This window comes from Stegastes partitus, unplaced genomic scaffold, assembly GCF_000690725.1.
Source record: "Stegastes partitus isolate 25-593 unplaced genomic scaffold, Stegastes_partitus-1.0.2 Scaffold1045, whole genome shotgun sequence".
NCBI classification, from domain to species: Eukaryota; Metazoa; Chordata; class Actinopteri; family Pomacentridae; genus Stegastes; species Stegastes partitus.
In genome coordinates, this window is record NW_007578776.1 from 114,921 (window position 1) to 140,564 (window position 25,644).

At 42.3% G+C, this 25,644-nt stretch overlaps 1 protein-coding gene across 1 annotated transcript in view; it reads right to left on the reverse strand.

The window, feature by feature from the left end:
• cacna1ea (calcium channel, voltage-dependent, R type, alpha 1E subunit a) overlaps nt 1-25,644 on the reverse strand; it is a 133,028-nt gene that overhangs the window by 73,773 nt on the left and 33,611 nt on the right. The window contains exons 2-4 of the mRNA XM_008295416.1: nt 14,140-14,406; nt 2,219-2,324; nt 923-1,062 (exon numbers count right to left, since the gene is read on the reverse strand). Of these exons, the coding sequence (XP_008293638.1) occupies nt 923-1,062; nt 2,219-2,324; nt 14,140-14,406 (513 nt within the window). The remainder of the gene's footprint in view (nt 1-922; nt 1,063-2,218; nt 2,325-14,139; nt 14,407-25,644) is intronic.

Consider the following 25,644-nt stretch of genomic DNA (forward strand, 5'->3'; position numbering starts at 1 on the left):
TCTATGACTTGGGTCAAATGTTTTCCTTCCAACAGCTTCTCACAACAGTCTGATGAGTTCTGGCCCATTCCTCCTGACAGAACTGGTGGAACTGGGTCAGGTTTGTTGGTCTCCTTGCTCCACTGATGTTCTCCAAGATGGAGATCAGGGCTTTGTGATGGCCACTCCACAACACTGACTCTGTTGTCCTGAAGCCTCTCTGTAGCTAATCTGGTGCTATGCTGAGGGTCATTGTCCATCTGAAGACCCATTTAAAGCTTTAACTTCCTGCTGATGTCTGGAGATGTTGCTTCAATATTTCCACATCATGTTCTTTCCTCATGATGCCATCTATTGGGTGAAGGGCACCAGTCCCAGATCCCCACAACCTTCTTATACAGTGGACGTAAACGTCTGGTTTCAACTGAACTCAAAGTGTTTCTAGAGTCACTGTCGCCCCACATCTCGTTTCTTCCCTGTTGAGCTCAACATACACAAACAATCTTTCTGAATTTATAATCCGACATGACATCATCTGATTCTTTTCCAAGCTCGAAATAACGTACAAACACGTGAAGCTTCTCGGGTTCATTCACACCGAGACATGAAGACCGAGAGGAGAGCTGAAAGAAGCAAGAACCAAAGAGTGTGATGTGACTGAAGTAAAAAGAAATAGAAGAATAGATGGTCGAGGTGACGTCAAGTAAACCTCCCGAAAGCGCTCATTGTGTGGCTTTAAGACCACTCGTGATTTAGCAGCACAATTCAAAAGCCCCCAGAACAACGAGGGACGAGGAAGCAGCCTGTCAAACATGTGCAACCAAACAGCTGTGACAAAAAACCATTATTAAGAGCCAAGAACACGGCGTTCTGGATTTCCATTCATGCTGCTGATCCTGTTTCACGGCTCCGCTCCCACACACGAACACGCTGCCGGACTCACCCGCTGAGGACCACGATGAAGTCCATCACGTTCCAGCCGTTCCTGAGGTAGGAGCCTTTGTGGAACACGAAGCCCAGCGCGATGATCTTGATGCCGGCCTCGAAGCAGAACATCCCGATGAAGTAGGGCTCGGTCTTCTCCTGTTGGGGCGCAGAAACGGAGAAATCAGGCGATCGCAGAGACGACAAACAAAACGGTTTGATTTCACAGCGAGGAACGGCAACGTAGTGAATCCTGACATTTTACTCATCAAACCTGTGACACGTTTTAAATATCTCGACATTATAAGTGACACGAACATGTCTTTCAAAAACATGAATTAAATATAAATAACTTTAAAAGCATCGGGCTTCAGTACAGTCGGCTTGAAAACAAAAGTTATTGTGCCAGATAATGCTCAGAAAAAACAAAGTGACACAACATCAGAATAAATGCAGCGTCTAAAAAGTAAAAAAGCAAAAAGATGCAAGCATGATGCATCACTGAAATAAAAATAGCAGCTAAAATAAGGCAGGAAAAGTAATGTTGGCAAGAAGTCACATCACAGGAAAATTAAACATCACACATGAAAAATGAGAATGAAATATGAAAATACTGCACATTACTCTGACGACGTCGCACATGAGAATAAAACGTGACACGATACTGGAAGTGATGTTGAACAAAATATTGAAAAACAAAATGATATTGATGATGTTGTTCAGATACGAGTGTCTTTAGTTGAATAACGGGTCGTCTGTCTGACTGGCAGACCTCACCTATCCTTCTTTTTATTACTGCAATATCCTAAAAAAAAAATCCAATTTCCTCAATTTTCTAATCTACTCTGCAGTAAAATGGAGCCTAATTATTAAAATTATTCATCTAATCTTAGAACATGGCTGGCCGATCCAGGCAGGGGCAGTGCAGCCGTTTACTAGAAGTGGCTGTAGATGAAGAACAGCTTTTGGTCAATCTGTGTTCTCAGTTAAAGCTGTTAGAAGTTTAATTCCATCCCTACAAACATTAGAGACTCTGGTGTTTGAAACCTCAAGTGTCACCGCCAATGATTACCTTTTATTTATAATCTGACACTGACAGAATTCAGGTTTGGTGATGTTTTATGTGCTCAGAGACAACAGATGCAATCACCTTAAACTAAATATAAACAATAAAACTAGTTGTTAGCTCACACTGATCTGAACCGCTGTGCTGCAGATGTCTGTTTTTTAATTCTTTTTAAAAGCAGTTTGTACCGATCCTTTGCTTCCAACAACCTGACAGCAGACGGTAAAGTGTGTGTGCAGATGTTCTCACCAGCCTCTTGGACATGGGCGTCTTGTCCTCTCCGGGAAGGTGCTGCTCCAGAGCCAAGACGATGCAGTTGGCGATGATGGTGGCGAGGATCATGTACTCGAACGGAGTGGAGGGTCGAGTTAAGGAGGTCAGGACTGAGATCGTGTTGGCAGTTTATATCAAGGTGATGAACAATGCTGGTGGTTTTCTTTATTGTCAACAAACAAAGCGACCACTGAACACTGCTGAAGCTCAGTTTGATGAAGCCGACTGTCTTCAAAGTGCTGCCCGTCTAATATAAAACTAGCTAAGAAGTGGAGCTGAGGTGGTCCATGGACTGTCTTATGACGGCATCCACTCGTCCCTCAGAGCGACCACGCCCTTAATCGTGCAAAACTTTAAGTATAATTTAAACGACGGAGTTATTTGATGCTAAAATCGACACCACGTAAAGTTGTCATAAATGCAGACATCAGTTATATGGACCTAAAACATGTTGTCATTCCAGGCTGTAAGCAGGATTATTTCTTCTCTAACATTTTAACATGGGGGTCAATGGGAAGTGGCTCAGTTTTGGAGGCAGCCTCAAGTGGACGTTTGAGGAACTGCAGGTCTTCATTTTTCTGAAGTTGCTGCTCAGAAACACCCACTGAGACCTGAGACCTGCTGCCTCGAAGTCCACTCCTTAATGTTGAACACATGAAGCAGGTCATAGAGAATATTTTTCATAAAAGGCTCCTTAATCACCTAAAAAAACAGTTTGTTGGTCTTATTTAAAAGGAAATCTAGAGTGTTTCTGTTAAGGATTTGGTGCAGTTGTGGCTAAATCCACTTAAAAATCCCAAGAGCTTCAGTAAAAACCAGCTGGACTTCTCTTTTAGAATCTGTTGGGCTTATTGCATCATTACAAATGGCTCGTTGTGGGTCGCTCTACAGTAAGATACCACACTACGTAAGAAACTCCACATTTCTCAGACAAACAGCTTCCTAGAGATGTAAAGGCCTCCATCTACCTGCATCTGGAGTCTGTCTGCATTCTATAGGTTGAGAAATGCACATGAAAATACCATTATGATGTCTGTTCTCTCAACTTTCAGCATGAAAACAAACTGTCTTCACACCTTCTCTGGGTGCTAGTTCACGGCGACCTCAACCTGTGAAGCCATGAGAGAGAGTTTGTGCCAAACTTAGAGGAACTCTGCGGATATTCTGGCGTTCCTGCAGGAACCTTTGACAGCTCAGTTTAGAGAAGAGATGACTGGAGCAACCTCTAGTCTGCATTTACACCTGGTTTTCTTTTTTCAAAACTTACATTTATTGACATTATGTACATTGTGATACTTCATACAGCATAAAGTCTCTTCTCTTTATGTAGGAATATCAACAATATTCTCCCATATTTCTGTTATATTTGGGAGTTTTAAAAAAGTTTTCTACCATCCTAAGAATTCAGACATTAAAGTGGAAAACAAAACCTCACAAAACGACGCTTTGAGGGGTTCGTCGAGTAACCTCTGCTGCACGTTCTTCCTCAAGGAACCTTCTTGAACCTCAAAAGGCTCCTCGAGGTTCTTTCCTTTTTCTCTGCAGCTCTAACTTCTAGTGGTGTTTTTTCTTTGCCCTGAGCTGCAGAAAACTTTGCAAAAGTTTGAATAAAACACCAGACAGACACTCGCTGAGTTGTTTCGCCTGCTGACAGATTTGCGCTGCAGAAAACGGCGTCTTCACGATGAAGCTACTCGCTTTTCCGATGCTAGTTGTGTAGCAGACAACTCGCTGGTCAGTCTGACCTGGAAGCCACACGAGCATTTGGCTTCTCTGAAAACGAATAAACACGACTGATGGCATTAATAAAGAACACCCCTTACGACTGATTTTACTTCGACACGTTAACAATAACTAACACAGTGCACAAAGAGCAGCTGTTCTTCAGCGCAGAGAGCATCAGAGGGGTGAAAGAAACCCACAATTTAGTTCATTACAGTGAATCAGACCCAGCAGCAGCGAGAAGATAGACATCCTGTGATATCCTGTGTATGAAACTGAATTAACCTGGCAGGTTGTGAGCCCCGAGGCTGCGGATACACTCACAACCTTATCTGAGGTCAGCTGCAGCAGGAGGCTTATCGGGATCACAGCAGAGGAGGCCCGAGACGTGATCCCATAAACAGGGTCGCTCCGACTTACAAGCTCCAGCGCGGTCGCCGGTTCGACTCCAGCCGCTCTGGGGGCCGAAGCCGAGCCAAAGCGATGCAGTCTTTATCTAATGCTGTGCGTGGGCAGTCGCCTCTCTCCTGGATGTGTGCAGAAGAGGAAGGAAAGGAGCTTAAATCTGCAGAGGAAACGAGGGGGGAGGCCGAGATAACAGGGGAAGAACGAAACGGGAGAAAGTGATGAGAGGGATGAAGGCTGGTCGGCGGAGGAGAGGATGACGCTCGCATGGAGGCTTGCGAAACAGGTGAGGAGGAGGCAACGAGACCGAATAAGACTGACGGGAGGACGGATCGATGGCGCGCTGGCAGCTGCATCCAGCAGGGTTACTCAGGGACATGCGAGTGATGAGAAGATAAATAAACAGAGCAAACAAAAAATCGCACTCCCACCAGCCTGCAGGGCTTCTAACTTCAGCACAGACTGACTCAGGAGATGGAAAAAGAAAAGGTGTATTCTCCAGCTTATCTTGAGTGTATTTTTTGACAATAACCAGCATCGCATCAGGCATCAGGTAAATCTCTCAGCAGCAACCACACCTCAACAAACTGGAGGAGGAGGAGGAGGAGGAGGCGGAGAGGGAGAGACGAAGGAGCGATAGAGATGTGTTAAGAGGAGGAAAATGAAGACAGAAAGAGGGAGGAGAGACGTATCCACGGCAACAGGCTTCTCCTGCAGCCAAAAGTCAATGCAAGTAGACGGTTACTGGGCAGCTGAAGTATCTCGGCGGCGGCGGCGGCGGCGGCGGCGGCGTGCTGCAGCGTAACGCCGCGCATCAAACTGATTATAACCAGCAACTGATCCTATATAGATAAAACAGGTTAGTGTGAGGCCAAGGAACGGGAGTCTGACAAACAAAAGCATCACGTAAAGACAAAAAAGTAAAAGTGATGCTTTCAGATACGGTTTTAGGAACATTTCACTGCTCCTGAGGTGGTTGTTTTCTTTCTATTTGTGTGTTTTTGCATCGTGTGATTGAGAAACTTTGACAAACATACACGACTTTAATCCCTTTAAATCCTGTGAGGTCATGTCTTTTCTGTTCACTTAAGAGTATTTGAGGAAAAATCTATTTTATACGACTGATAGTTTCACCTTCAGAAGCCCCTTAAACAGGTTTTAGTGACACAGCGAGCACGAAGCAACATCAGCGTTGTTTTTAAAGCCTCGTTTCTGCTCACCTGATGATTGTTTAATCTCCTTTTAGTCAAATCAGTAAATAAATACAGAACATTTAACGCTCTGAATACAAAAAAAACACACAAAAAAGTTTCTAATGATGCCAAAACGACACCATCTATCAGAGCTAGAACCTGTAAAAACTGCCTGATTTTAAAGTTTCTGGGCGTCCTTGAGCTAATCATGTGTTTCCTGCAGCTCCAACTAGAAAATCTCATTTTATTCTGTTTGTCTCATTTAAAAAAACAAACCCTACAGAACCATTGTGTAAAACCAACAAGAGATTTCCTCGGCACAAACTAAGGAGCTTAAAACTGCACTAGTTCATCAGAATTACTACTCAATGCTACATGTCTACTAAAGTTAACTGTATCTTCTAACCAGATTCTGTAAAAAACAAAAGATTCTGCGCTATTCAGTGCAGCCATGAACCCACTCGGCTGCAACTAACAGTCACGGGACAAAAATCCTGCAGCTGTTCGACTGAACTGCAGGATGTGTTCACACCGAGCAGACAAAAATCTACGTAGTTAATTATCCACAGCCTCCATTTTTCACTTGGAGAAATCTTGTACACACTGATTACTGCTTTTTGTGCCATAAATAATCTGTATAATCCAACTTTTTATGATTTATTTCACAGACATTTCAGAGTTTTCTCTCCTTCTTCGAGGTTGTTCTGCTTCCACAGAGCTGCAGGACTTTATGTTGCAGTAAAAAATGAGCCCACAGTGAGTGAAAATGTGCCAAAAACACACCCAGAACGTTCTGCACAAAACAAAAAAAAAAAAAAAAACAAAAAAACAATACAAGCATTACAGCAAAAGTGATAATTATATGACGAATTACCGGGGCAGTCATTAGTGCTGTACACCCACATAGAAACAGAAAGTGCATCTCAAACAGAAAAGGCGGCGAGTAAAAATGTGTTTTTAATTCATATTTTAAAACTGCTAGTGAAACTTCCTGCGTTGGATTTGAGTTCAGAGGTCTGACAGATGAGCTGAAGTTATATTTTATGGTTAATATACTGAACAGAGACCATTCTGACCAACATGGAGTCAACATAGTCCAGCCTAGAAGAAATAAAACCACAAGGAACAATCCCAACGTCTAAAAAGAAAAGAAAGGCTTTTAATTTGGGTAAAATGTTTTCTTTTGGCTACTCAGTTGTTTTGAAAGTCTAATTTTGTTCTCCAACAGCTCCTGAGGGGAACATCAGACTCCTAAGCTGCTAAACGCTGCACTAAATTCAGCACCCGGCTGCTAATTCTGCCTGTTTGGGGTTGTGCAGGAGGCAAAATGTTTTTCTGCTCCAAAAGACGCCATGAGATCAGTGAGAGTAAAACCAAACAGTCAGTTTATGAGCAAAATGAAGAAGAGCTTCACCTCTTCAGCCTCTAACTCTCAAACTCGTTCACCTCAGAGCCTCTAAACAACAGATGCAGGATGTCGAGCGACTCTTCCTCCAGACGTTTTAATGAATTCTCCTGAAAGACTGAGTTTCCTCCGAGTTGCTCAACAAGTGTCTGTAAGCGAAGCGGCTCTGGATGCTGATCGGGCTTCGTCTCGTGAGCGGCCCGTGAGTCACGGTGACGCTGGCAGTCTGCCTCCATTCCTCAAACACGCGTGTAAAAATAGACACGGAGACGGAGCGCGTGACGCCCCGCGTGTCCGCGACACCAGACTGGATCCGAGCCCCAGCGATTGTTATTGCACAGAGGTGAAAATCAAAATGAATCACGGGGCATCTGAGCTCGGCTTATTGGAAATCTGTGAATTCTTCTGAGGCGAGTGTTGGAGGCAGAGGGCAGCGTTAAACATACAAACAGGAGGAAGCCGGGGGTGTAATCTGCATTCAGAGGAAAATTAACACTATTCCAGCCTGAAGGGAATAAAGACACGGACACGCTGAATCTCTGCTGCGTTGTTATTAAACCTGCACATAAGATTGAAGCTGTTGTCAGACCAACGGATTAAACTGACCGCCGCATCATCGCTCAATCCGTCTTCAGTTTGGCTTCACCTCCACACCTCAGCGGCTCGTTTGAGCCGGTCGATCAATCTGGAGGATAAATGCGGCCGTAGTTCAGTCAGCTGTGTTTATATACGGCAGCAGAGCCTCGGTCATTCCTTACACATGCCTCTCTGGTAGGAAATAAAGCAGCAGATGGATATGGAGCCGTGATGCCAGGAGGGCCAAACATACATCACGTGTGTTCAGTGGATTGGTTCTGTGGAACCGTCTGGAGACTCGTAGGTGTTTGATCGAGTGTCACTTTGTAAATCAGCTCTTATTCACCCTCTGAAGCCCAAAGCAGGTGAGAGAGGCGACTTATCTCTCAATAAAAATCACCAAAAATACATAATTTATCAGCCAAAAACTGCAAAAACAAAAAGAAACAGCCGACTTTCAACTTCCTGACGGCTCGATTCTGTCATTCAGTTAGAAAACCATCATTTTTATCATTTTATTCTTTACGTCTCATTTAAAAATCTGCCAAAAATAAATAGTTTGCATTACTCAAAACTGATATAAAACAAAAAATTCTGTGATTTTTGTCACAATCTTGGAGCCATGAGAGACTCAGCTGTGACCAACAGTCACATGGCAAAAAATCTGGGATTTTCAGCTGAACTGCAGACAGTGTGCACAGAGCAGGCAGGAGACAAACAAATAAAAGTAGTAAAACATCTACAGTATGTACAGCAAACGTTATTTTTAGTGTTGGTAGGACATGAGGGCAAATGGAAAATAGTTTTACAGTCCAGCGTTTATCAATTTCTTTAAATTAAATAATCTAAGAAAGTCAAATTCTGTGTTTTCTTGAAACGAAATTTAAAGATTGATGGTATTATGTCACTGTCATGTGGCGTTTCTAAATTCTGTGTACAGCCAGCCATGGTTGTGTCATTTAAACAAAAATGCAGGACTTTTGTTCAGCAAAAAAAAGAAAATTTTGACCTCCTCTGTGCAACTGTGAAGCCGTGAGTGATTCAACTGCGACCACAAAGCAGACAGGAAACAAGAACATAAACTAAAAAAATATCTGCAGTAGGGGCTCCGCTAAAGCTCACCTGGTTGAGCTAGTGTCCCATGTATTGGGGCTATAGTTCCTGATGTGGAGGTCATGAGTTCGAATCCCGCTCATGGCCCTTTTCCGCAGGTCCTTCCCCCATTCTTCTCCCCCACTTTCCTGTCTCTCTCTCAAACTGCACTATCCAATAAAGGCAAAAATGCCAAAAAGAAAAAATATCTGCAGTAGGTGGCGTCACCCTTCTGTCTCCAGTTCAAAGTTCTCCAGTTTTATTAAACTTTTAGAAAACTAAGTAATCAAAAAAAAATTCAGCTTTAGTTTTTTCTTTTCATGATTTATTTCTCTATTCTTTATATTCATGGTTGTTTCTAAGAAAGGAGGTGAAGGACGCCCAGAAACAGCTCAGAGGGTTAAAGAAGTGAAAGAAGCAGACGGGGAAAGAAAATGAGAGAAGCACCGTCGCTCCACTGGAGACACTGGGGTCATTTCCTTCCTAATTCTCTATTTCCATTCGTCATGCAAGGATGCAGTTTAGTTAGAAGGAAATTAATGGTCTCCCTCAACTTTAAGCTGACTCTGGAGGCAAATGATTTACAACCTAATGCACTTTTAATTTGCAGATCTGTATATTTCACCTCCTCGTCGAGCCGCTGAGGGAGAACGGTGCAACTGAAACGGCCAGAGTCTTCAACCTGAGCAAAAGGCTGCCAGCCAGCTCTCGCAGGATTATTTCTGTTTGCACCGCTGATGAAACAAACGATTAAGTCCAACAATCAATTATTTAGAGGCGTACCTTCTCAATGGGAAACTTCCCTCTGCAGGGGCTCCCAGTGGGGATCAGACAGGAGGAGCAGCTGCCAGTCCTCGCCGGCCCGCATCACTCCACTCACGTCTTCATTAGCTGTGGCTCTTCCCCGCCAGGCCTCCATCGGCCTCCATCGACTGCGCCTCGGGCAGGCAGGCTCAGACATTTAACCGCTCGCACGGTACAAGAGGCGTTCGCGCTCGAATGAATATAGAACCGGCTTGCTCTGGAACGATCCGGGGCTAATTCCTGAATTGATCAACGGCTGTTAATTGAGCACTCGGAGGGGGGAAGAAAGAGCCTCTTACGGCGAGGTGATGGCGGCAAGTTGTGCTCCAAACACAAGGTTGACCTTTAAGCAGACGTCCTGCAGTGATCGCATACGTGAGTGATTCTCTGCAGAGACCGGGAAGAGTTTTAGGCGATTGGAGCGACTACATCTGGTAGTGGTTGGCAAAAGGTGCGTTTAAGGGTTGTAGGATTAACGGAAGGATTTAGTGTAAACGTCAAGGTCAACTTCTTTGACTCTGAATAAAAACTACAACAGTGGTGACAAAAGTCCAGCACATGATCCTCCTGTAAAACCACAACTCGAGCGGATTAGGAAGTTAATTGGTGACCTTTAGACGCGCCGGTCGGTGAATTAGTTATTGGGCGGAGCAAAGCTGTTTCCTCGTCTCCTCTCTGCTTCCGCCTAATTGGCTGAAGGCTTGAGTTTCATATTTAAAACATACAAGAGTGGCATCGATCTTAGTCGAGCACGTCGCTGCAAGACGACGGATTCTCATCAAACTGTTGCTTTAAAGGTGGAGCAAGACGTTTTCATAGTTTAGTAAATATCTGCTGTAAAAATCAATGCGTAAGACTTCGAAAAAGGGAAACAAACATGTCAGAATGTCTTAAATCTGCATTCTTCTGAACAGCCAGCAGGGGGCGACTCTTCTGGTTGCAAAAGAAGTCAGTTTGTATAGAAGCCGATGAGAAAATGACCCGACTTCTAACTTGATTTGCTAAATCAGTGAACGTGTTTCTCGTGATTGTATGTTCTCAATAAGTAGCTCCAAGACTTTCTCAGTTCAGCGAGTTGTTTGTTTAATAAATTCTGGCACCATTTGGAGTAAAACAGGTGATAAAGTCGGGTGTGTTTTAAGGTGTGCGTACTCTCCTCGACTTCTCTGTCACGTTTGCTCGTCACATCCGGCTTCAAAAGAACAACAAAGTCAAATGCCAGAAGTCAAGGTCGCTTGGAAACAAACAACGTGGCTGACAACAAACTACGCAACACTTTTCCACACAGTCGGCAGCAAGCTGACAACTGTTGCTCCAATAATTATGTCCAAAGATATCAAATTTATTTCACCTGTTATTGACGAATCTCTTTGACTCTGACCTCTTCATCGCTGCTGGTTTCCTTCCTGATTGTATGACGCTTTACTCAACGTACAAGTGCAGTTTGCTCATAATATTTCTGCACTTTTTAGTATAATTTTTCCCTTTTAAGTCACGATTGAAGATCCACTTCTTCTTATTTTATCTGATTGAAGCAGAGCTCGACTCCCTGACTTCATGTCTTATCGTGTCGTCGTGAAAAAAAAAGTTGTGATTTCTAATTTATCATCTATTTGTTCACTTTAAGTTTGCGTTTCTTTGTTGTTGGGGAACTTTTGCATGTTTGTAGAGAAACTTTTTATGCAGCTCAGTATAACAGTGGAAAAGTTTGCTAAAGGGTCAGAAAGTTGAGGTTTGCGTTAACCTCAGAGGACATGTTTAGGGTTTTATTCTTGAGAAAAAGGACTCCGGTCATAGGGTTAAATTCACATCTATGTTCACTATTAAAGTTCCCAATCTCCATATGTTATACAATGTTAAATCTGCCATCGATTCAGCAAAGTGTTTTGTGTTTTTTGAGTTTTATGATACAGCAAATTTCCTTATTTCCTGTTAAATATGATCTTTTACTCTGATTTGTCTTTTACTTATCGTCTTTTATCGCCTGCATGTTAATCGTGCAGCACTCCTTTGGTTTTCAATGCGCTTTATGGGTTAATTTAACTTGACTTGGACCTATAGTGCAGGTTTTATTACACTTTGGAGTCACTACATTTAGCATTTAGTAAAACATTTAGCAAATATTTGCGTATTTCTTGGTTGAAGCTGATCAAAGGAGCTTTCAAAGTGCTCCTCTGAGTTCTTATTTGCGTTTAACTCACTTCAACACAGCGGATATTGACCAGAACGCGGCGTCGCTCGGCTCAGCTTCACGCTCTTCAAAACCATATTAGCAAACAATATAATATAGTCTGACTCGGTGAGTAATGGCTGCTTGTAATGGCACATGACACCGCGATCAGACATCATTACATATAATTCCTGTTAATGTCTGTTAATCAGATACAGTGGAGCTCGTTAGATGTAATAAGACACTCCCTCCACGAGAGCACATTAACCTGGGGGTTATTCAGTCTGGCTGCTTTCCTTCTGCTCGCTGCGGCTTTCGTTTTAACCGTGTTCCTGCTAAAATGTGCAGCTCCGGCATCATTATTAGTCATGTTCAAACCACCGGAGGGCTGGAATAACCGGAATACGACAACAAACACGAGGCTCTTTCCCCTCAACTGTTGATTGAAATCTGTTTTAATCGCCTCCATAAAGACCCAAAGACGACAACAATAGACGGCGAGCGACAGCGGCGGCGAGCTCGTCCTGTGCTGTGGGCTTTTAAAGAGCAGCAGCGGCTCAGTCAGTCAGTCAGTCAGGAAGCTGCTGAATGGAGCCGAACAATGGCCGGCGAGGAGGCCACACCTGGCCGGGACACCTGGTGGGCTCGACAGCAGCACAAACACGCCACCGACGGACGTTTGTGTGCCGTCGTCCTCGGCAACGGGCGAGACAACAGCCTCGCCTCTTTCCCGTAATGCGGGAGGAAGGCGTGGAGCGTCGAGGAAGCAGCCAATAGTCGCTCAGGTCACGGCTCAAACGGAAATCAATGGGTTACACTCATAAAAAAAAAAGGATTGTTTTTAAGTAGCTTGATAGATTTTCCTTGTTTTGGTAAATTACAGATATTAATTAACCAGTAAAATCACAGAAAAAAATATTAATTTATATGTTAACCCCAGAAAAAATATCCACATAAAAAATTGTAATTTTTACAATTTGTTTTTGTTCTTTTACAATGTTTGATCATAAGTTACATTATTTTTTATTATATTTAAATTAGCACTATTTTACAGATATTTGTCATTAATTGTAAGAAAAAAATATATATATGAAGAATTGACTAATTGGTATTTCTTATTGTAGTTTAGTGGATTTTCTATGTTTAGGTAATTTACAGATATTAACCAATAAAATCACAGCAAAAAAGGATTAATTTACATGTTAACTCCCCAAAAATGCCTAAATCAGAAAAAATATCCACATGAAAAATCTGTTTTGGCAAAAGCTAAACATTAATTCTGTCTTTTACAGTGTTTAATCATAAATTAAACTATTTTCTGTATTTAAACCTGCAAAGAAATCACTATTTTACAGATATTTTTGAATGTTTTTAATTCTTATTTTACATATTCTATCTGTTTTGTTGAATTAATAACAAGCAAAATTAAAAGGTATTAAAAAAATATTAATTTATATTTTAATCGTTCACATAAAAAAATTCTATTTCTATTGTATTTAAATTAGTTTAAAAATCTCATTATTTTCCAGATATTTGCCGTTACTCTCACTTTTACAGTTTTTGAACGTTTAACTAACCCACTGCTTTTCAACAACTTTTTCTTTGCCACCAGACTTTGAACACTTGGTTAACAAATTTCTTTTTTTACAGTGTAGGTTTCTACAGATAGATGGATCACTCTGTAACCTGAGGCAGATAATGGAGACGATCCAACGTCAAACACTCCAAAACATCACTGCTCCACAAAGTCCAACAAAACGTCTTGTTTTATCCGATCAAACCAACAGATGTTCAGTTTCCAGTTGAGAAAAGCAGCGAATCCCCACCGGAAGCACAGAAGGTTTGTCACTTTATCTCAAGTAAACCCCAAATATACACCTCACTGACTGTCAAAGTAACTGCAGATCACTTCTTTCAGACGTGTAACAGCAGCTCTGATCAACCTGCTGCACATAACTCACCAGCAGAGACACAGAATATGGTGGAAACAGCAGCTCGTCATGACAGGAAGCATAAAGACAGAAACTCTGGAGCTCTGATCCACTTTCCATTAACTCCTTCTGTCTCTTTGTGCAACAATATGAGTCTGTACAGTTAAAACTGACGCTTGATTTCAGACACTTCTGGATTTTTAATGAACAAAATAGTCAAATTCTGGCTGCAGGATGACAGAAAAGTAGTTTGTGTTTGTTTCTTAGTGGTGCCAGAAAGTGTTTGATTGTTCTGGACTCTTAATTATTCAATTTGAATGAAAGAAAAAAGTAGTTTATCACTAAAACCAGACAAAGACTGAGTGTTTGTGCTGATGGATGGGTCTGTGTGCTGTCCATGGTGCTGAAATCCACTCTTCAGTCTCTACCACTTTGGTTTTCTGCTCATTTATGGAGATCTGAGAGGATTGTGTTCAGATTATTTGGGGCCACAAATAAACTGTGGATGTACATCAGCTGGTTGACTCACCTTGGTGCTTTGTGACATGAACACTGTGGATGGATGTGCGTGTGTTCACCGTGAGGCACAGAAAGGATATGGCCACTCGGTGATCTTCTTGGCGTACTTCCTGACCACGTTGTCCTCGCCGAAGATGAAGAGCGACCTGTTGACGGTGAAGCAGTTCTCCCGGACCGGGATGGGGTTGTACAGGGCCATGGTGCGGGCTCGCTGCGCTTTGGTCTGCTTGAAGGCTGGGGAGATGCCACCTGTGGACACGGCGGCTCCATCGCGGTTGCGGTTGCGCTCCGAGCCTCCGTCCCCGGAGCTCAACAAGCCCGGGACGTCGTCTCCGAAGCGGGCCATTCTGTCAGAAGCACAAAGCCACACGGGGGAGGGAGGGAGAGAGGGGGAAAAAGAGGGAGGAAAAGGAGGTTAGACGCTCCTGGAAAGCAGGGCGCGGTGCTGCGCTCGGTGTGGCGGCGGCGGCGAAATCCGGACCAGCGTTAGTCCAGCATCGGGCTTATTCTCAAAAACACAACTTCAAACAGTCGCTGCGGTCAGGAGCCAAGTCACAGCAAGTAAAAGACGTCACAAATCCAAAAGAAAAAGTAATTCAACTCCTCTTCACTGAACAATCCGTCGACTTGGGTTCATGTTTGCTGCGTTTTATCCACCGAGACTCTAAAATGTGAGAGAGAAGCTGCAACAGGTCACGTCTTCAGCCATCCTCAGCCAGCAGAGCAGCCTCATCCATGGGTCTCTGGATGAACTAGCCACAGAGAGCCGCTGACTGATTCAGAGCACATCACTCCTGTCTGCGCCGCTCTATCCTGCCGCCTGCGTAACAGCGAAAAACAACTTTGGTATTTTCCACAACATTTCCCTCCCCGAACAAAGCGAGGTGTCAACACCACAGAAACAGGAGTAAATATCCTCTGTCTTGTCTGCTGCAGAAGCGTCTCGTGTTTCCCCGCAGTGTGGACGCAACACGGCGTCTCCTAATGCGACACCTTCCTCACCTCTGTCCAACCCGAGCAGGTCACCGTGCGCAGCGCCGCCGAACCAGGCGTGCGCAGACGGTCAGACACACCAGAGGAGTCAGTAAAGCCTCCTCCTGCAGCACATCATGCACTCACTGCATGTGTGTTAATAAAAGCCAATATGAACCCAAAGTGACTTAGTTTGGCTGAGAACGCGCACGGACATGCGCTGGCTGCTGCAGGCTGACTGTGGATCAGCTCCGTGCACGCTGCTGGTCAGCTGCCATCCGAGGAGTCACTCTGTCAGATTCCTCCTGACTCGTGCGGTCACGCCTCGGGACGAGCTCCGTGGACGCTGGTCACGCTTCAGATGTGGAGGAGAGCGAGCACCTGTTGTGAGTGGAGCGGCTCCGACTGATCACCGGGTTCAGGAGCTGCTGGTGGACTCATAAGATGGAGGAGGAGCTGCTGCAGGAGATGATCTGATATGCTGCCTCCAACATTCACACCGCGAAGGAGGAAACAGAGACAAGCAGAGAATGTTCCTACTGGAGAACCACAATGTTTGACATAATGGGCTAAAAAAAAAAAAGGCTTCATTGGTTTAAAAGTAACTGGACACCAGGGGGGGGGAGAAAATAACGTTTTAAACATATTTTACAATATATGGTTATTTTACTTCCATATTTTGTACATCTACAGATAATAACCAGTAAAACCACAGAAAAAAAGTAAATTCTTTACATGTTAACCCTAAAAAACAAACTGTTAATGAGTCCATATCAAGAATCATGAATTACACATGGGTTGTTCATTATTTTACTGTTTGATCAGTAAAATATGTTTTGCTGTAAATCAGCCAAAAAAAAAGATATTTTTGATATTTTCCATTTTTATTCATTGACATAAAAAAGGATTGAAAAAATAGTAAAACTGTTGTTTTGTTAAATTGCAAAAAATAATAAGTAAAATAACTGAAAAAAATTAACTTACATGTGAACTATAATAAAATTAGCACTGGTATTATATGTAAAACTACATTTTTAATGATTAAAATACAGAAAAACAGTATTTTTCCAGTCAAACGTTGTAAAAGAACAACTTCGTATTTGTAAAAATTCAGATTTTCGATGTAGACTTTTTTAAAAAAAACAAAAAAACAATTAACATGTGAATTCATTCATATTTCATTATTTGTAATAAAACAGGGTAAATCTGTAAAATAACAGTAAATTGCATTTTTTTTTAAAACAGCTAGCCTTGTTTAAAAAGTTCATTTTTTACAGTTTTAACGCCTTGTTCTCTATTTTGACGATGGTTTTAGAGCGTGTCGTCTAACATGTTGGTCCAAACTCTACTGAAAGTGTTTGTTCTAGTTGAGATTTTTATCAAACTAGTCGATGACTCGTCTACACACTGGAAGAGACCAGCAAGACAGAAATGCTCCATAACTGGGTAAAAGGTGTTCACTTGAAACAACAAGTGGAACCAAACCGAGCAAACAAAACCCACCACAGAACCACCGGATCGCTCACTGTCGGGTTAAAAGGTCGTTTTTTCCCTGTACAGTGTGGGTTCTCTCCGGGTTCTCCAGCTTCCTCCCACAGTCCAGAAACATGCTGAGGTTAATTGGTGATTGTAAATTGTCCGTAGGTGTGAATGTGAGTGTGCTTGGTTGTCTGTCTCTAAGTGTAGCCCTGTGATAGACTGGTTACCTGTCCAGGTGAACCTGCCTTCACCCTGAGTCAGCTGGGATAGACTCCAGCCCCCCATGACCCTGGTGAGGATTAAGGTGTAGAGATGATGGATGGATTTATGTAGAAATCTGCTCTAACTTTGACAGGAAGGAGTGTTTTTTCTAAATATCTTATATCGACCGTGACTTCAGTGTTGAAGAAGCATAAAAAGAGGAGAAAACTTCATACTCTCTGGCCCATTTCTTCATGCATAGAGTCGTATTTTTTTATCAGTTCTGTTGTTTTTCTTTTGCATTTATACAGAACTTTGTTTGTGCAGTTGTTTTAACCTCACAGTTTGCATCGACTACAAATTAACTTCAGCTCGAAGCCCTGCAGCTCTTCTCCTCACATGCAAAAACTGTTCTCTCACCTCTGACCCACTGCGGCGCCACATTTATAAGAATCTACAGCCCAAAGTTAGTCCTCAAGAAACGCAGTTTTTATTCTTTCTGGAAATCACTGAGACATTTAAAACTGCACATTTGTGGTTTGAGCTGCGATGAACTGTTGACTCTTGTTCCAGTGTTGGATCATCTCCAGCCACCACGAGCCTACAGGCCGGAGAAGGTCGAGCTAATGGATGGATAGACGTATGTTCATGGCCTGTTTTTAAAGATTTAGGTCTTCAGTAGAAACTAAAGCACTTGAAATTCGAATTTAAGCCAATTGTAAAGTATTTCGACTTGGTTTTGAGGACAGTCTGTCTCTAGCGTCTCAGATTTTGTTCTGAATTTACTAACTTCTGGAAAACATTTTTCAGATTTTTGTATTTTCAGCCTCGATAAAAGACCTCATCTGGGCCATTTTAAATGTCCAACACCTGCAGGAATATAACTCCCTCGGCTGTGAAATTTGGTGAGGACACAGACAAAACTGTTTCCAGCAGATCCAGATAATCAAATGGCTCCAGGAGGGAAAGTATTTTAAATTATGGTCGTTTGAAAATGGAATAAAGTGCAAATGAGGGTGGAATTACAGGCCTAGAAAGTTCCTGTAAATGTATATGCATGGATGTGTTCATATTTCCTACTAAAAACACAGCGTTTGGTTAAAATTTCACCAACTTTTGAGGCGTCTAACATCAGCAGAAAATGACGTGTGTCAAGTACGGCATGAGAAGGTTTGAGTTTTTGCTGTTATTTGCCAAAATGTTGAGTCATTCACAGAACCAAAACTGGCCACAAATGTCCTGAATTCTGGGTGAACCGACACAGACAGACGCTTTCTCATAAGACGAATGTAGAACAAAAGCAGCTTCGTCCTTTAAACGAGGCGTCGAGACTCTACGAAGCCCTGAAAGACACGAGACGAGACGTATAACTAAATGTCAGCGTTTATCCTCAAACGGCCTCGCAGGACGACGCAACCGGGAGAGCAAATGAAACTCCAGCAGCGATCAGGGCGAACCGGAGAGGAGAGCAGCCACAGGAGAGAGTTAACCACGGCAGCGGCACTGATGGGGATTTTGCATGACGAAGGCGGTGATCAATGATGTGCGGCCTCCTACTCATTAGAGCTCCAACACATTATAGGCATTAAAAATAGAACATCAGATGTGACAGCCGCTGCTGAGAAGACACCTACAAATGTTCCTCCCTGCGCTACAAAGCCAGAGCAGATTGGGGAGAAAGAGGCTGTTTTCCTGTGATGTTAGGATCAGATAATTGTGTGATATGAAGGTTAAAACCTAAACAGGCAGCAGCAGCTACGCTAACGAGAGGTGAGGGTGAGTTATGGTGATGAGGTGTTAGCAGCAGGATGAAGGCTGACGGGTTCCTCCTGGAAACACGAGTGGACGAAGCTTTAAGTCGATGGTTTCTTCTCTAATTATAAAACATCGTTTAAACTCAAACTGCTGCTTATTTTCTCTGTGACTGAAACCAACTACAGTGTGACTCAAATCAACCAATCAGGCGGGACTTTGGTCAAAATAAAACCTATTTACACTAAAAGCACAAACTCTGAGGTTAACTGCAGTTTGCATTTATACGTTTGTGAAATAAGTCGTATTTAACACATGAATTGCTTTATAAAGGAGACACAAGCCAATGACAGAAGTAAAGGCAAAAAATAAAAAGCTAAATAAAAAAAACAAACTCTCGTAAAAATACAGTAATTTTCCAAAATGAGAAGATATTTTCTAGCCTTAATTCTACATGAGAAAGTGTGTTTGGCTTTGTAATGTTTAAAAAAAGGTGTGTATAAGCAATTAAAACTGATAATATATAATAAGAATATACATGGATATACAGAATAAAGTTTTACAGATTACCAGTGCATAAAGAAAATTCTTCCATTTGTCATTTTGTTGTAAAAATTTCCATAAATATAGAAAATATCTCTCGTTTGACAAACAATTTACAATCACCAATTAACCTCAACATGTTTTTGGACTGTGGGAGGAAGCTGGAGAACCCGGAGAGAACCCACACTGCACGGGGAGAACATGGAGACTCCACGCAGGAAGATCCCGGGTGTCCTCACCAGGACGTGAACCGGCGACCTTCTAGCTGCGAGGCAACGATGCTAACCACTGATCCACCTGCAGCCCGGTCCTGATTCACTGCAGCCTTTATCCAGACAATGGTTGAAAACTAAAGAGCGTGTTCACAACTGGCATCACACGTTGTTCTTATTTAGTGCTGATAACTGATAACATATTGATAAACTATGTACGTCACATCCATAACAATCATAACTGACAGCTTCAGAAACTCTCTCTAAAGGCGTCCTGATAGAAAGTGAGTCTGTTTTTAATCACCTTAGATTTAAATAAAGTCACAAATGAGTCTCATGAAAAGGTGAGAAAAAGTTTTTCACAACTTCTGAAAAACTTGTAAGAAATCATCCACTAGAATAAAACATCTTTCTCACAGAGGAGCCAGAAAGTCTCACAGGAATGCTGTAAATTCAAACGAGAGCTAAAAGAAACCTTCAGAAAAAGCTGAACTTTTCTGACTGTTGTCACTAAAAACTGCAGATTGCGCAGCTAGAATCATGTGAAAGCTACACAGGGTCAATATTCTGGAGATGTGACGTCTCATTTGGCATCGTAGGCATGTTGTCAATGCGGGAAAATCTTCATCCTACCAGAGATGCGCAGCTTGCAAAAAAATCCGGCAGGTTACCACGGTTACCAGCCGTCATGACAGCAGGTTGACAGTCGTTGCTCCGGTAATGGGACTTAGTGCCACAGGACTGAGGTGTGAACAAAGATCCAAACTCAGAAATAGAACGTGTGAACAGAGATACCTGCCAGGCTCGTATCTGGAGCCGGCGTCTTCACCTGAAAGTGCTGTAACTAAATTAGCAGCTCGTCCCGAAGATATTAAAAAAAAAAAACAGCCACGCGAGAGGCCACATGTGGATTCACTACACATGTATTTACTTTCCGTTTGTAATGTGTGAACATCGGAGCGTTTTCCGTCTCCGCCTGCCAACATGTTTCCACCAGGCTCCCATGTGATGAATTCGCATGGCTCTTCCTACTTTTCCGTGAACCATTTTCACGACACAGCGCCGTTATTAACCCACATCTGTCCACACAAGCCCAGAAATAAACCACAGAAAACCAGATGGATTGTCTCTCTGGCCTACATCTTCCCAACAAAGTGATTAAAACACAACACATGCATGCGACTTTGGATTTGATTTGGGACAGTCTGAATGATTTTTGAAACAGAGAAGTAAGAAGAGGACGTGTTTAGTGTATGCGCTGTATGTGCACGGCTATAAATATCAGATTCAGAAACATTATGACAGCGTTAGCTTCATGACTCAGCAGGACCAACAGGACCTTATATACAGTGGCAATAAAAGACATTCGCCTCCCTGTGGAAGTTCATCCTTTCTTTTGCATTTCAGCATTGGATGACGGCCAAATTATATCTGACTTTTTGGACAGAAAATGTCAACGTGAAAACAGATTTCTAATAAGGAAACTTGACTCATTAAACAATGTCAAATAAGTGATTGCACAAGTATTTACTCCCTCTAAAGCGGCTCAGCTGGTGCTAGAAGTCACAATGAGTAAAACGGGATCATCAGAGAGTAATGACGCCCGTATCTAGAAGGTCCAGTCACTGGTGAGTCAGTCCTCCTGGATATGACTCCACCATGAAGAATAAAGAGCACAACAAGCTACTCTGTAAAAGGTTATTGAAAAGCAGAAGTCAAGAAAATATCCAAGTCCAAGTCACAAGTTCATTGAGAAATGGAAGGATCATGGCACACATGTGAAACTGAGTGACTGTTTAAGATAGAGAGTAGTGAGGGAGGCCACCAAGCTGTGACTCCCCTAAAGGAGGTACAATCGTCAGCAGCTAAGAGAAAAAAACTGTCGCCTGTTCTTCACCAGTCAAAGCTTTATGGGAGACAAAGAGAAAGAGACTCTGTTGGAAAAAGCTCAAAATAAATCTGGACTAGAGGTCACCAGAAGACATGTGGAGACTCTGAAGTCAACTGGAAGAAGGTTCTGTGGTCTAATGAGAGCAAAGTTGAGCTGTTTGGCCATCAGATGAGACACCATGTTTTGCAGACATCATCACAAACACACGGTCCTCACAGTGAAGCATGATAGTGGCAACATCATGAAGTGGGGACGTTTCTCAGCAGCAGCCCTGGAAGGCCAGTAAAGGTAGAGGGTAAAATAATGCAGCAAAGTGTAGAGAAATCCTGGAGGGCAACCTGATGCAGTCTGCAAGAGAACTGTGACTTGATTCAGATTTGTTTTCTAGCAAGACAATGAGTTGAAGAAAACAGCCAAATCTACAAAAAGTGGTTTAAAGGCAACAAGGTGAATGTTCTGGAGGGGGTGAGTCAGAACCCAGACCTCAATCCAACTGAGGATTTGTGGCTGGACTTGAAAAGAGCTGTTCACCTGTGATGGGAGACTCTGAAGGAAGCTGGAAGAAGGTTCTGATGAGACCAAAATTGAGCTTTTAGCCTTTAAATTATACAAATCATGACAAAAGCATCATCTCCAGTGTGAAGCATGGAGGTGGCAGCATCATGACGTGGGGACGCTTCTTAGCAACAGGCTCAAAGCTGTAGCAAAGCTGCATCTTCTACATCCTGACTTGAAGATGGTGAATACTTATTTAATCACCTATTTGACATTCTATATTTTTAATTAGTTGACATTCGTTTCTAGAAATCTGTTTAACAAGAAAAAGTCTTTTTTCTCTTGATACCTCTCGTCAAAAAGACTAAATTAAATCGACTCAATGTCGAAAAGCAATAAAAGGAGAAAACCTCAAAGGAAGGTGAACATTTTTATACATTATATTCTGCAACAGAGAGACGTAGGATGAGAATGAGAATGTTTGACAGTTTAAACTAAAAACTACAGCATTTGAAGAAAAAGCGACGTGTGCATGTTTGATTTTACAATATATCAGTTCTGAATGAATTCCTGCTGCAGCCTCGGCTCTCCAAGCAGGTGTTTCTGGTATTTTTTCTGGTTTTAAATACAAGCAGGCAGGTGGACTGTGACGGGAACAGACTGAATGACGAGCAGCGTGAGTGCAGGAGTGTGATGTAGTAAAGAACTTATTTACACACTGCTGTGAGACGGACAGCGACGTCAGACCAGGAATCCGAGTCTGAGCCGGTCGCGTCAACACATTTTCATCAGAGAGCAGAATGAGCTGCTGACAGCTCAGCGAGGAGCTCTGACTGTGCAGCTATAAAAGATCGGATCAGAACACGCCGAGGCAGTCCGGTCAGAACGTCACCGTCCTGCAGGAGTTTCATAACCGTCGTCATGTTTTATCGCTCCGTTCTTTTTATTGCATTATCACTGTTGGAACCAGAGAGACTTTAATCTACATTTAACTTAGTTTGTGATGTTTAATAATAGATTTTAACTATTTGAACCCAAAAAAAACACCAACAGATTTGAGCGACATGTTAAAATGTCAATTTATCAGAGCGACAAGCTGTAAAAGCAGAAAGAAGACCTGAACGACACATCTGCACCTTCTGTTGGAAAATCTGACCAGATCTAAGCTTAAATTCATGATATTTCAACAGTTCTCGTTTTGAAATTTGCCCAAAATAACTCATTCACACTAAATAGATTCTGTAAAAAAACTGCAAAGACGTATATAAACCCCCAAATATGCTGGAAAACTTGAACTGCATATTATCTTTTCTTTAAAAACCAACAAAATCACAGCATTTATCAGAGCTAGAAGCAGCAAAAACAGACAAGATTGACAGATTTTCACTTTTACGATGGTCCTTGAACTTCACATACAGTTCGAGATATTTCATCAGAACCACTTCACACGTCTCCTTTAAAAATTCTCATAAAATAAACTATCCGCACTCATCAGATTCTGTAAAAAACAAAAAAATCTGCACTTCCTGGCACAACCAGGAACACACGATTCACTCGGCTACAGATAACACCAATTTAACAGAAATTCATCTTTATTTTTTGCCTCCTTTTTATGAATCGTGACGATATAACTGCGTCACGCTGCACAACAGACGTTTCTGAGTTCTCTCTGCTTCCACTCGTGCTTGTTCTGTTTCCACAGAGGTTCAGGACTTGATGCTGCAGTGAAAAACGAGCCCACAGTGAAAAAAAATACGACAGCAGCAAACAAACACTGAAGTTCAGAAAGTAAAATAAACTAAACCATTTAAAAAGGCTTCGATTTCTTGTGAGTGTCTTCTGAGTGTTTTAAACTGTGTGTCTGAGGAGCTAAAGTTTGGTTGGAAGTTTGTTTTTTTTCAGACGCCTAAAGTCAGATTGTTTTCCACCTGTCACTGCCAGAATAGTCTCTATAGCAACAAGACATCTGCGAGGAGATAATGCGATGCAGCTTCCACATGCAGACCGGGATGTGAACCAGGGAGAGAGTTTCTGTTCACGTATCAACAGCAGTCACCATCAACGCGCCGCCGCCGCCGCCGTTTCATCTCACACGTCCTCGGCTCGCTGCAGCACTTCAAGCCTTCGTAAGCAATCACGCTGTTTACTAGGCAGCACGGAAATGTCAAGGAGCACGGCCTTAACGCGCCGTAAGAGATGTGAAAAAGCCAAGTGTTACATGTCTGCGTGCACGGAAACAGAAAAAAAACACCGTTTTGAATTTGCTTTTCAAGCTTTTGGTAAGAAAAGCAGCTGATGATTCATAAACACATCAGGATGAATGTGAACTCAACAGATTGGTGTTTGAGAAACACACATGCTCATTTCAAACAACAGTCTGGATGCTCAGGTTGATCTCCACCTACTGCTCCTCCTTCATGTGTTTAGAACAAACAACAGGGGAACACTCCAGCTGATAGTCAGACAGATGTGCTGGCTTCACTTCTCACTGTTTGAAAGGGACAGTTTCAAATTCAACATGTACGTTCAGCCTCTCTCTTTAAAAGGTACATTATAGTTTTTAAAAACACCATAATTGCATCACTTATCAGTTGTTGTATAAACTGGCAGGAAGAAAAAAAAAACTGGCAGATCTTCAATTTTACAATTTTTACAGCCGCCCCTGAACATAACATGTGTGAGATGCATATGGATGCATTCATCTGTAGGTAAATCAACCAAACCGAAGCTTCAAATAAATTATTGTCTGTTTTAAAAAAAAAATGTGCCAAAAATAAACCGTTTGCTTTAAACTGATTTTGTAAAAAAATTAAAATTCTGCTATGCTCGATGCAACTTTGGAGCCATCAGTGGCTCAGGAGCAACCAACAGTGATGCAGAAAAAAATCTGAGACCTTTTAGCCGAACATGCAGGCACTGGAGAAAAATATGGGAACAAATCAAAGAGGTAAGCAGTAGAATATCTATGACATGTAAGGTTGGCATTTTTTGCAGTGTTGGCGACACCTGTAGCTGAAAAATGTCAAACAAGTTGATTCCAAAATTTTCTAATTTCTGTCAAATAAATACTCAAAGAAATTCATTTTCGGTTTTCTATTTTTTTTTGTCTGACAATTCTGAATTCTCCCTCCTTCTGGTCCTGGTTGTTCCCACAGAAGTGCAGGACTTTATGCTGCAGTGGAAAATGTGTCCAGACTGAGTAAGAATGTGAGCGGAGCAGAGAGATGCTTGTGATTCAGACAGAGGGCTACCACTGAAGGCGATGGAGGGGGAAGAGAAACTGGAACCTACAATCCACAGAAACTCCAGAGTGGGAGCACAAAACATGGAGGAGGGCTGCACCAGGAAAAAAAATAAAGTTTCAAGCTCGTTGGACAGAAGAGGAAACAACACACAATACAATATGTGACTGTGGTATCAAAGTAATGGTTAAACAAAGGTTTGCTGTCGGGCGGTGACTGAAGTAAAACTCCAGGCTGACATTCAGCAGACAGCTAATGCAGCGTGGCGACGGCTCGCTTCTGGAAATATATTATATCTGTCCTCAGAGTGCATTCGCTGCTGCCACTGAGAGGCAGCAGCTCACTGAACATCAAATTCAACTTCAAGTTGAGGATTAATGGCCACAGAGTCATAAATCCCTGTCTGCTCTTTGTCTGCTGCTCCGACACACTCAGCTATTGTGTTCATTTATTGTGAGCTGCTGCTCTCTCAGCGCACGTCTCTGAAGAATACCAGTTGATTAAATTTCTTCTTCCCCACCGCAGCCCAATTCTACACCTGTGTCAATTTGCACCTGTTCTTTGGCGGCAGAGACTTTAACATACAAGAATCCACAAATTAGGCAATTATAAAAACCTTAATTACCTTGTGTTATCTGCAGCATCCTCACTAATCTCCAAGCTTTCCCCTTTTTCATTCATCATTGAATCATGGTCGAGATAATTTGGCTTTTTGGACAAGAATTTACAAAAAAAAATAAAGAAAGAAGTCTTTCATATCAAACTAATGACAACTAATGAGAAATATGAAATGCAAAA